At 46.8% G+C, this 12,421-nt stretch overlaps 2 protein-coding genes across 3 annotated transcripts in view; both read right to left on the bottom strand.

The window, feature by feature from the left end:
- Positions 1 to 2,828, bottom strand: part of hlfb (HLF transcription factor, PAR bZIP family member b) — a 12,757-nt gene extending 9,929 nt beyond the window's left edge. The window contains exons 1-2 of one of the 2 annotated variants that reach the window (XM_086304693.1): positions 2,470 to 2,828; positions 1 to 218 (exon numbers count right to left, since the gene is read on the bottom strand). The exon at positions 1 to 218 is cut by the window's left edge and continues 139 nt beyond it. In XM_086304693.1, coding sequence (XP_086160819.1) covers positions 1 to 218; positions 2,470 to 2,611 — 360 coding nt within the window. In that variant the 5' untranslated portion in view covers positions 2,612 to 2,828. The remainder of the gene's footprint in view (positions 219 to 2,469) is intronic. The other variant, XM_086304694.1, reaches the window with a different exon arrangement.
- An 8,413-nt stretch (positions 2,829 to 11,241) lies between these two features.
- Positions 11,242 to 12,421, bottom strand: part of stxbp4 (syntaxin binding protein 4) — a 52,718-nt gene continuing 51,538 nt past the window's right edge. Inside the window, exons 23-24 of the mRNA XM_086304906.1 lie at positions 12,349 to 12,373; positions 11,242 to 11,732 (exon numbers count right to left, since the gene is read on the bottom strand). Coding sequence (XP_086161032.1) covers positions 11,576 to 11,732; positions 12,349 to 12,373 — 182 coding nt within the window. The 3' untranslated portion in view covers positions 11,242 to 11,575. The remainder of the gene's footprint in view (positions 11,733 to 12,348; positions 12,374 to 12,421) is intronic.

Here is a 12,421-nt window from a genome sequence, read left to right on the forward strand (position 1 = left end):
TGGAGCGTGTGGTGGGTGGTGGTCGTGGTGGTGATGGGAGGGGCTGGAGGGGATCCCGTTCTCAGACAGAAACTCCTCCAGGTCCATGTACTCCAGCTGAAAGGTGTCTCCATCGTAGGGGAGGGTTTTGTCCCACAGCGTGGGGCCCAGGAAGGCCGACTGGGGGGCGCTGCGCTCTTCTTCTAGATTTTTCTCCTTCTCGTGCTCTTTGCTGAAAGCTGCACAAGAACATGGAGAGAGTGAATCAGTGACAGTGACCAACTTTTAGAGGTTTACGGTACAGAGCAAAGGTCTGCACTAAAAAAAGCACCAGGAGAGAACTGTGGGATCATCTCACAGACGACTGCTCAGAAGAAGATCCAAAGGAGAACCTGGAGATCCTCACAGAGATGACAGAGAGCTGCTCAGAGACTGAAGGATAAATGTGCTCAAGCTTTCTAATGTTCAACAAACTGTGCTTCAGTGCTGTATTTCAGTAAACCTGCTCCTCATATTCTGTGAAATACAAAGAAACGAGGAGCAGATCGAGGCTATAAATACGAAGAGCAACTGCTGCTCTCAGCATTAGTCACTCTGTGAAGGTGGTCTCTGGAGCTATAAAAAGATATTTTGGGTTAATCTCTGTGAGCTGGTAGCTGCTGCTTGGTGTTCCACCTTTAAAGCTTTCTGGTATTGATGAAATGACTGAGAACCGTCAAACACATCTGAATTCATTTTAGGATGTTTGCTATGACAGGAAGCTGAACTCTGACTCTTCTTTCAGCTCGACCGCAGCAGATTGTACCTGAACGTTTTCTAATCTCCCGCTTCAGGATGTTTTCCTGCTGCTAACATGACTCTCGTCTTATTTACCACAAACGATGGTGAAGGTTTGGTCAGGTTTGAACATAAGAACTGCTTTGTCTGATTACAAGGAAGTCGTTATCAAATATCACAGAGCTTTGTTGACCCGTCCACCACCCTGGCATCAGCACCCTGCTCTTCAGAGGCTGGTGTGGAACCAATTTTACTAAAGTTGCACTCACTGAAGTCACAAGTGAGAGTTACCGCTAACTGTGCATCAGGTTAACTCAGTATAACACAACATGGAAAAACGATTACGTGTTTTTAGGCATCTGAACAAAGAAAGTGTTTCGAGGGGATAAACTGAAGCAAAATGACTGCACAGCTCTGGCATGAACACCTGAGATTTACCCAAACATCCCTCAAAGACCTCTGAGAGCTTGAAAAACTAAAGCTAAACTTTTTTTCATGTGAACTTCAACAAAAAGTAGAAATCTGAGTCATCGTTCATGGTGTTTCAGGTCATCATTTAAAAAACCTCCAAACAGGAAAAGGTGATGCAGATATAATGACGGGGAAGCTGTACTTACTTCATCGCCCTCGCAGCCTGACACGTCTCCAGAGCAAAAACTTGTTTAGCAGGCTCAGACCGCCAAGGTCAGGATGGTTCAGCGTGACCACAAGAAACCAAACACGGGCGAGACGGCAGCCTCAAACCCCCAAATACTCCGAACTCTGACGGCCTGAACCAGCAGCTGCACGACGCTCTCAATAAAGTCCTTGTTATTAACCGAGAGGGTGGATAAAGTCCAATCACGGACACACACAAAGCCCAACAGAGTCCATCAGGACGAGCACACACAGGTGACTCATTACCTGAGCTTCAGTAATAACTTAATAAAACATCTGAGATGTGAAGAAACAAGAAAACTGAGCTCTGGAATATTTTCTTCTGTGTCTTTATATTAAAGGAGGCTTCCAACATGGATTCTAATCGGAATCAAAAGTGTCAGGTAAATCTGGAGGTCATGACGTCGATTAAAGGACAATGATCACTGATCGGAGCTCACGTCTACACCTGACGATACAAACTCATAAACATGTTATAAACATCACGTACAGGCCAGAGGAACAGGACCTGTGTGCAGTGACAGGAGACGTGTCTCACGGCGCGTTCACATATTTGACTTTCGGGCAGCTGGCTGCAGAAAAGAAGCATCTGAAGGAGAATATCGATATTTTCCGATCACTCTTTGAATTATGAACGATCAGCCCGAGCCGGGTAACATTCAGACGCTTGTTTTGCAACATGAAAAACAGAAGTTCACAGCTGGGCGCAGCACGGGGCCGCTTTCCTGAAATCCTCCAAAAATGACACAGAGTCTGGTTGGCAGAATCGTCCCCGGTTCCTCGCGGGGAATTTGCACTTGTGACCTCCGTGTTTGCGAACTGCTCTGCGTGAGAAGCGAGTCTGACACACACCTCAAACTAAATTATTGCCCCACACACAAGCAGAGGTGTGTTTGCAGGTGCTTGTTTGTCACGGTGCGCGTGTGACCTCGGCAAACACTGACTCTTCTTTCTTCTCCTGCTGTGGAAACTTTGCTGCTGACGCACAGTTTAAATGTGACACACACACACACACACACACACACACACACACACACACACACACACAGACTTCACCTTCGTGCTGCAGCGGCAGCTTCACTGGGTTCTCCAGCAGCGACTTGAGCACTCCGTGCGTGGCCATGGGCAGGAAGCCCGGGCTGAGCGGGGTGAGCGGGCCGGGGTGTCGGGAAATCTTCTCCATCACGCCTCCTTGCATCGGGACTTCAGTCTGGGAAACGAGCCGAGCAGAGCCGCAGGTGTGACACGGTAAGGTGAGCGCTGTCCTCGCGTTGTGGCCTCACGTCCACGCGGAAAGGAATCCTTTCAGAATAAAAGTTGCTGCTCTCAGCACACACGACCTGCTGCGTGCGCGTGCGGCGGTGCCTGACCGGGCTGCGGACCGAGCACCGAGTCCATGTGTGAGAACGGAGGACTGCTGACGTCAGAGCTGGAGCCATAACCCCGCCCCGCTCTCTCTCTCTCTCACACACGCCTTTGCTGAGCGTACTGCGCATGCTTCCTGCGCAGCGACAGCTTCATGGTGAGAGTGTTTTCCCTGTTGGAAGTGAAGTGAAAAATCTCTGTGATTTTCTGAAACCTGTGGAAAGTTTTTGCTCTGAAGGTGAAAAAAGAGGGCGTGGTCGGAGCTTAGGTTCACCTGAGGACTTAGGCTGAAAGCAGCTCACTGTCCTACAGTGAGTTCACCGTCAGTGAACTACAAGGCGCCCTGTAGGTTTAAGAGAGGTGAAACCTGTAATGCTGCTGATGTAATAGTTTTCCTCTTATTTTGCGGTCGCCGACAGCACGGCGACATCCAGCCGACCGCCTGAGTTATGCCTCAGCGGGAAATCTACGTTTAAACTTCTGACCTAACCACAAACCGCTCCTAACACTTCCACGTCACATGAAATTCACATCGTAGCTACGGGTCAGGTGGACGCAGCCCGCAACGACGCCGAATGGCGAGGATGAGATGAGAGAGAGCTTTTATTTGTCAGTTGCAGTTGCCCACACCCGAGATGACAGACCTTGCCAACCGTACATACAATACACAAACATCACATTGGGGAGACAGGTCAGGCTAGGTAACGAGGAAAAAACCCATCAAAAAGTGTAACACAAAGGATAATCCAGGAATGCACAGATATCATCACACGTAACAGAATACAACACAGACAAGCAACATGGGAGAATATTCCAGTGTGTAGTGTGTGTGCGATCAGTGTTGGTTCTTGGATGTTTATCGGTTCAGTTCTTGTTTTGTTCAGTGTTTCCTGCTTCATTTTACTTCCTGTTCCGTATCATCCCTGAGTCGCGCTCATGTGGGCAGCATTTCTGTCTGTTTCTTTCCATTAACGCTCATTCTGAGCAAGCTGCGTCTGGTTGTTTCTGATCTGCAGACTAAACATCCAGAAACTTCCAGGAACAACCAAACCCTGAAAGTGTTTTTGTCTCTCGTGGAGTTTAAACTTCTCTCTGCTCTCAGCAGTTAAACCTTCGTGATCTGCAGACGTGCTGACATTTTATCTCTGAAACCTTCATTCAGGCCTTTTTATTCTTGTGAAATCTGCTTCCTTTAAAATTCACACACACACACACACACACACACACACACACACACACACACACACACACACACACACACACACACACACACAGCCTGCAGAGGTATGCTGGGTCACGTGAGTGGGCCGGCTTGACCTACTTTTGTCCAATGAGAGCCCGCCGTGTCCCGCTCTTCTCCCCCTCCTCCCCGCCCCTCTGTGGCTCAGTCACGTGGAACCTGGCGTGCTTCAGACAGGGAAAAACAAACGCAACCCAAGGAGGAGACAAGATGAGGGAGGGAGGAAGGAAATGAGGAAGCAGAGAGAGTTTAAGACATTAAAAATGTCAGATGAAACGTTTCAGTGAGGGAAACGTCTTCGGACTCAAACCTGCAAACACGTAATGAGCTTCAGTGATATATGTGACGGTGAGGTGTTTGGAGAAGCAGGGTCGCTCAGGGCTCCGCACTGATTGGTTCAGGTTTGAAGAACACGATTGCTCCGCTCAGACCTGCAGACCCCTCACACAGGTCCCTGCTCCAACCAGGCTGCAGCTTCAGAGCCCAGACCTAAACCCTGAACACCCTTCTGTCACTTTATTCACGCAGCTTTAACACAGCTTCATGTCTGTCTGTGGATGGTTAGGTGTGGGTGGAACGAAGGAAGGAAGTGAGAAAGGAAGAATGGAGGGAGGGAAGGAAAAGAGGAGAGCAGATTCTTCTTCAGAGGAGATGAAAAAAGAGATGAGACGAGCAAAAGAGGACAGTCGTGGCACATGTAGGGACATCTCGAAAGAGTAGGACTGTTCTTGTCGTCAAAGGAGCTTGCAAAGAAAAGCGTCTGGACTTCTTTAAGTTGCTTGAAGACACAGTTTCACACCTTGGCCCAGATGATTAGAGGATCATCAGGGGGTCCTTTTGTCCCTCTGTGGGGGGACGCTCCCACTAGGTTTATATCTGGGACTCTCCACCATTTGACCTTAGAACTGAAGAAGCTTCTCGGATGAGAGGTGAAACGTCTTCAAGCAACTTAAAGAAGTCCAGACGCTTTTCTTTGCAAGCTCCTTAGACTACGATGACCTGGATGACTGAGAACCTTCACAGACAAAGGACTGTTCTTCCTCCCCACTGTTGCCAGCTGGTGCCCATAGGGAGTCAGTGTTGTGGTTTCTCTCTGACCACCATGAACAGCATCAGAAAGTGATTTCTTGTGTCCTGGACTTTGGAGCCTCGTGAGGCCTGATCTGATGTGAAGCTCGTCTAACATGCAGCCATATGTGACGGTGGACAGAAACAAACAACAAACCCCTCTCAGCCTCGCTCTCATTAAAAGCTCCTAGCAACAGCGTTTGTTAAAGGATGGGGATGTTGTGATGACCTTTTTGAGAGGAAAGTAGGGCAGCGGCGAGACACGCCTGCTTCAGAGCGGGGACTGGGCCAAACACGGTTCTGACTCATCCCGTTAACACGCACGCTGCACCTGTGAGCGCCTCGCTAACACACCTGCTGAGGACACCTTCAGGCTGCATATTAAGGCTGTATCCCAATTCAGGGTCTGCAGCCTTAAAGTACGCAGCCTTAACGATCCTCAAGGGCCGCGTACTCAAAGACCGCTAAGGCCGGAAGTGCGAGGCTTGTGAAATGGGACGGTGTAGCCTCCGTCGCGCTGCCCAGGTTGCCTAGCAACCATGATACTAACAGCTGGAAACGTGTCATACAGCTGTTTGACAGAAATGAAGGAGAAAATCTTTTGTTCATCTGTTTGTTTGTTTCTACATGAGCTTTGATCATTCTCTGTGAGATTAAGCTCAGCTATTGAACGGCGAATATTTTAAAGTAAAGGCTTTAAAACCAAGTTAGTACAAACGTCACTAATGTCACATGACTTTGCCGACATGTGGCCAACAGTAATGTTTAATGTTCTTCGTTATTAAACATTTGCACATAAATAAGTGACATAATATTCAGTACTTAAAGTTTACTCTTCGGGCGCCCCTCATCTGCCGTTTTTTTTCGGCAAAATTATCCACACCCACCGCCGCGCTATGCATTCTGGGATATATTGGGCCACGAAGTCTACACCGCCATGTCCTTAAAATTCAGGGAAATGAAGGACGCATTTGAGGGCTGCATTTCGAGCAGCCTTCGAATTGGGACAGCCTTCGTCGCGTCGCTGTGACGTAATCGGCCTTAAAATGCGGCCTTTAAGGCTGCAGACCCTGAGTTGGGATACAGCCAATGACTACGTTCACACTGGCCCGGATAGATTTGAAAACGGCGTTTTCGTCTGAAAACGCTCCGCGTCCACACTAGTTGTGCGTCCACATTGAAACGTCTGAAAACGCTTACGTTCCAGTTCTCCGCATGCGTTATTTACTTTCCGGCAAAATGTCGAGGAAAAGCAGCGAGTTTTTTAAATGGACTAACAATGAGGTGGAGTTGTTGCTACGAGTAACACAAAAGTACAAAGTTGCAAACGTGAGTGAGAATTAAATAATTTGAAGAAAAGCTCTCTGGAGCATGTACAGGACAGTACTGCAGAGGGTCATCAACACAGCCCAGAAGATCACTGGCTGCTCTCTGCCCAGCCTGGAGGTCACTGCAAACTCTCGGTACCTCAGCAGAGCTGGCAATATCATCAAGGACCACTCTCACCCCAGCAACCAACTGTTTGAACTATTACCGTCAGGCCGACGGTACAGGTCACATAAAACCAGGACAAACAGATTCAGGGATAGCTTCTTTCCCAGAGCTATCACCGTAGTAAATAAGCACAAAAACAATTGAACCTATTCCATACCGTCACTGTCATTATATTATGCTGCTATTCATACTGTCATCATATTAATGCTGCTATCCTGTATATATTGTACATACTATTGTTTGAGTACTTACGATTATTTTATTGTACTTTTTATATTTTACATTTATATTTATTATTTATCTTGCACCAAGGGAGTGCCACTCCAATTTCGTTGTACTCTGTACAATGACAATAAAGGCTATTCTATTCTATTCTATTCTATTCTATTCTATTCTATATTAATCTTTAATACGGCTGTCAAACAAAACAACTGCTGTGTAATACCCTCCACTATCTTAGTTTAATTGGTCACATGACTGCATCACATGACTGCATCACATGACAAACATGCGTCATCGTTTTAGAAAGTCTCCGTTTTCACTGTCCACACTGCGACAGGAAAGCACTGTCTTCAGATGTATTCGTTTTCTGAGCGTTTTCAAAACGCTGCGTTTTCCTTGGGGAAACGCAGACTCAGTGAGGACGGGAGGCCAAACGGAGAGAAAACGATGCGTTTTCAAACAGCCTAAAGCTGCACTGATCAACACTAACACCTTCATAACAAAGTGTTAGAGCCCACACGGAGTGATTTATGAAAATTTGACAAAGCTAACCCTGTGCGCTCTCTGGTGTCCAGCAGGGGGCGACTCCTCTGAGTCTGATTGTACAGAAGTGAGAGCAGCTGTGATTCTAGAGACTGCATTACAGCGTGTGTGCGTAGGCTGAAAACCCTGCTTGGAGGCAAACAGACACAACCGTATCTATAAATTGGTATTTAATGCTAAATAACAGCCTTCAGCTCTGTTACTACAGTCATTAAAAATGTTCAGGTGAAGATGGCCGCTACAGCTGCCTGTGTCACCATCCACCTGTCAGTCAATCAGGACACGCCCCCAATAATGCAAACTTCACGTCTTTATACAGTAAACATGTTTATTACTGCTGTAGTGTGAGCGTTTGGGGATTGACCCCCGCTGGACGTCAGAGGAACTGCAGGTTTGATGGTGGGTCAGGTACTGATTTTGTCTCCAGGATTTCCAGGAGCTGCTAATTGTGATCGCCTTGTTTTGTTCCCACATCAGCTACGCTGCAGTGTACGTGTGCATGCGCAGGTCTCCTCTTTGCTTTTGTCCCAACAGTTTACAACCAAATTTGACATTACACAACCTGCAAAGCCTCAACCTGGATGCTGAGAGGTCACAGATTGCATCAACCTCTCAGTCAGGCATGGATTAGAAAGCCGGGCCCAAACAGATCAGTTAGATTGGCCTGCTTAATAACATCAGTGATGATGAGTCTTACAAGGTACCAGCAGGTCAGCGCTCCATTCAGGCCAGCTTTGGTTATGTAAAGCAGAATTTCAGCCGTGCAGCAGGATTATATGAGCGTGCTGTTGTTTACAGAGAACTATTAAAACTGAGCCACAAACAAGGCCTGCAGTGGAGGCGAGCTCCGGGCTTCAGAGGGAGGATGCACAGACTGAACAAATGGCTGATCCATTTCAGGAGTGCAGTGTAAGAAAGCTGAGACAAAGACAGAAGAGGAAGAGAAATATGTGATGGAGCAGAGACGGAGAACTTTGATGGAAGGAAGCAGGAAGTAGATGAGACCCTAAACCTGCCCGAGTCCAGAAACGAGTCTGAACCCGAGCAGCAGGGCTGTCGAGCATCAGGCCGTGTTTAGCTACTGTTATGTGCATGTTTCACATTATTACTGTTTGCAGCAGCAGCACATATTCAGAGCTGCACTGAGCTGGAATCGAAGCTTGAGCCCGAGGCAGGAAGATTATTGGCTCGGGCCTCGCATGCACTATAAATACTGCCATTCAGCTCACACGGCGGCACATTCGTGCACTCCACGGGCGACGAACACACACATCTGTATGCAAAACACAACTCGCCCAATCACGTCTTCACTCTGATTAAACTCATTATCCTGCAGACAAATCAAAGCATAGAGTCCAGCGTGAAATGGAAAGACAGCGCGCGAGTATCGATCCACAGCGATGACATAATGCTCCGCAGTCCAATAATAAAGCAGCATGTGGGACGGCACAGCGGTGAAATCATTCCGGCGTTTCAGTCATGCTTTGTGATTGTCTCACATCCCACCACACGAACATGACGAGTCTTCACTTTCACAGGAAGTTACAGTAAATCTGTTTTTATGTGTTTCTCCCTTTTTATTACCAACTCCTGATGAAAAATGATGGATGATTTTTCTTGGTTACTTTTCTTCCGTTTTTGTTGTTGTCCCGTCTCTTGGCTGCCTGAATTCTCGTCTTCTTGACTCACGGCTTTGGTGGAAATTTAATTCAACTTTAAACAAAATGTCAACAAACACCTGCGTGTGTTTTAATTCACTATAACCTGAAGTCATGAAGAGAAAGACGTACAATTCAATAACATCTCAACTATGTTTATTATTTATTTTCACAGTGACCCGGAGGTTTTCATCATAACAGCGTCATATTGAAATAATCTTCTTTTATATTAGGAAAAGCTGTCTGCAGATTAAGGTGTAGTTTAACTACATGTACATGAAAACACCGTCAGCTGTGAGCCCCCCGCTCTCCTCACAGACGAAACTGAGGAAATGATTTGATTGGCTAAAAGATGTCATGTGGGATGAGTTAGAACGCACGTCACTGGTGTGTGACCATTGTAGAAACAACAGAAACACGTGTACGAGCGAACTTGAGCAAAACAAAAATCTAGAAAAACAATCTAGTTATAGCTCCGAGTCCATATAGAGCCGCATCCAGACCCAGATCTGGACCAAGGTCCACCTATTGGGGACCCTGACCTGACTGGTGGTTACTTTAGACCTTGAGAGGGGAAGTCCAGGCCTCGAGGGCCGGTGTCCTGCAGCTAGGCTGTCGTTATCGCATGACCAAAAGAAAGACGACTGCAGTGATGCCAAACGTGACTCTGGTGTTCAGCAGCCACCATCCTTTTAGTCATGCAGAAGAGTTCATTTAAATCACTTTAATATTCCAAACTGATAATGTAGCCTAGCTAAGCCAGCTGGTCAACGTCGTCGCTATCAGAGTGAAACTAAGTACTTCATATAAACTTTTTGTTGCTGTCAGACAGCAGTGAGCGAATAAAAACTGCTGGTTTGACGTATGGAGTCGCCGCTGTTGTTTAACTCGTGCAGAGCCGCCTTCTGTCCGTCTGTTCTCCATCTGATCGATTGTTTTGATCCTCTGATGTTCCCTTTCAGGCTGCCGTGCGAGCGGCTGCAGCCAGAAAAACACTTCCTGTTAGTTTGAACAAGTTTGTGGCAGCAAACTTCACAGTGACCCTGAAGGACAATTCAGAAGCAGGAATGTCGACCTTCTCAGATTAGCTGAGCTCTCAGCATCCACTGACAAAACCTTCCTGTTGCTGGGAATAAAAGCATATCGAGCGCTCGGCGAGGCTCTCCGCGACGAGAGAAAAGGCCGGAAACTGAGCAGGGACAAAAAAAGGAGGCAGAGGAGCGCTGCAGCAATTTAAAACATAGGAGGAGGAGAGTCGAGACGGGCTGAAGTGGTCAAGAAAGAACTGCGCTCACACTGAATAGAGACAAATTACATTCCCAGAATCCTCAGACCTTCATAATTCTCCATTTTTAATGCATGAAGATGTTTTCTGGAGAGAATGACACAACCTTTACAGAAACTAAAGTGCTTTCAGTTTTTCCATCATGGTGAGCGAGGCGCTGCCGAGGCTCAGAGAACGTTTTACACGGCAGTAAAACAAACAGACACCTGCAGACACGACTCAGGGCGTGAAAGTTCAACCTAAATGTCTTTGTGTTCATGTCAGAGACCACAAAGCTTTCTAATGCAGGTCTGTGGGGCAAATGCTTCTGAGTCACCAGTGCAAAAAACCTGCAACATTAATGAAATGCAGAGCTTTTATCTCGTTAGCCTGTTTGCTAATACATGTCTTAAAGGACACACAGATGTTTTATAGTTTATAGCGCTCATAGTTTACTGACTTTTCTGAGACTCTGACCTCAGGGGGGCAGGGATAGCTCAGTAGGTAGAGTGGTGGCCCCATGATCGGAAGGCCGGGGGTTCGATTCCCCTGAACAGCTACCCTGAGGTGCCCCTGAGCAAGGTACCGTCCCTACACACTGCTCCCCGGGCGCCCAATGGCTGCCCACTGCTTCACTGAATGAATGGGTTAAATGCAGAGAGGGATTTTCCCCACGGGGACCAATAAAGTACACCTTCTTCTCATTATTACAGGCTTTATGTTTATTATGAAAATCCACGACAGGAACAGGAAATATGTAACAGGAAGTGAGCAGAGGAGGCGGTTGACTTTCAGGAAGTCGTGTTGCTTAAGTCATGAGTCGGCGCTTACTGTAGCTTGGCTAACATCACGTGCCAGCGATACACCGAAATGTAAACTGAAGCTCCGCCCAGAACATAAAGCTGGCGCTGTTTGCACATTAAAGCTAACGGCTAGTCGTTACTCCTGCTGCACGAGTAACACGCGTGAAACAAATATCTTATTTGTTATGTGTCTTTATTTATGAGTTCTTTTTAAGAAAATATGCCAGTGCAGCTTAAAACATCGACGAACGCCCTCTGATGGAGAAACTGTGCGTCGTCAGTGCTAACATGAAGGGTGTCTCTTCACTTTCTTGCTGTTTAAATGTTGACACTAGCTCAACGACGAGCCCGCCGGGCTCTTGTTAGTAACCCTGAAATGATGTTTGCTCGCAGACATACATTTACACGTTGAATTGCTTTATAACAGCTATAAATGTATATAAATATAAGTGTCACATGACTGCAGTAATGATGGAGGAATCGGGGATGGATGGCGAATCGGCTCCTACATCTTCATCTCTGCGGTCGGGTTCTGTCTCTGCTTCACCGCCTCTCCATCACACCCTTCCCCCACCTCTGAAGTCTCCTGAGGTGGAGGCGTCAGCTCCGGGGCGCCGCCGCTCGACCCGGGAGGGCTCCATGATGTCGTCTGGGTCACGTGACTGTCGAAACAGAGAAAAAGCAGCTTGTTCAGCGTTATCGATCGCCTGAAACTGAATCCTCCTACAGGAGCTGTTTTGTGAAGTGAAAACTACGAAGTGTCTTCTGGCAGCAAAATGAGATTTAAAGTTTGACTAATGTGAACTTCCTGTTTCACAGCGAGCTCTGCAGGTACGCCGTAACTCCTCTGAAACCTTACAGTGACTCAAACTCAAAAAAACATCTACAGTGAAGTATTTGTAGGTAAATACAGTCACATTGTTATTTCCATTTACTTCCAGGATCCGTATTATTAACTGAAACCGATCAGCGTCAGTATCATCTTTGTGCTCTGATGTTCAGATCATTACAGACTGTACTCCGTAATTATCCCATAAATCCAGAGTTGGACGGCTGAATTTTCAGGGACTGTGGGGAATCTTTATCCAGCGCCTCGTTCTGTTAATCCCATCTGAAAGAGGCTTACAGCAGATCCATCGTTATCATCCAGCATTATAGCCCTGGATATAGTTTTGGACATAATGTGATATTTGAATATTTGAACTTGTAATTACGAGCCCAACAACACAATCCCTGTATGAGGTTATTCAGCCCATGAAGGTGTGAAAACACTCTTACTTGATGTAGTATTTCACTCCAGCTCCTGGAAACAAACGCTCTGCAGTCGCAGTTCCATGTTTTTATGCTCGAC

Source organism: Aulonocara sp. 'chitande type north' Nkhata Bay, linkage group LG8 (assembly GCF_057382095.1).
Source record: "Aulonocara sp. 'chitande type north' Nkhata Bay isolate Kocher_YH1m ecotype deep benthic linkage group LG8, A_spYH_male_GT1.1, whole genome shotgun sequence".
Lineage (NCBI taxonomy): Eukaryota > Metazoa > Chordata > Actinopteri > Cichliformes > Cichlidae > Aulonocara > Aulonocara sp. 'chitande type north' Nkhata Bay.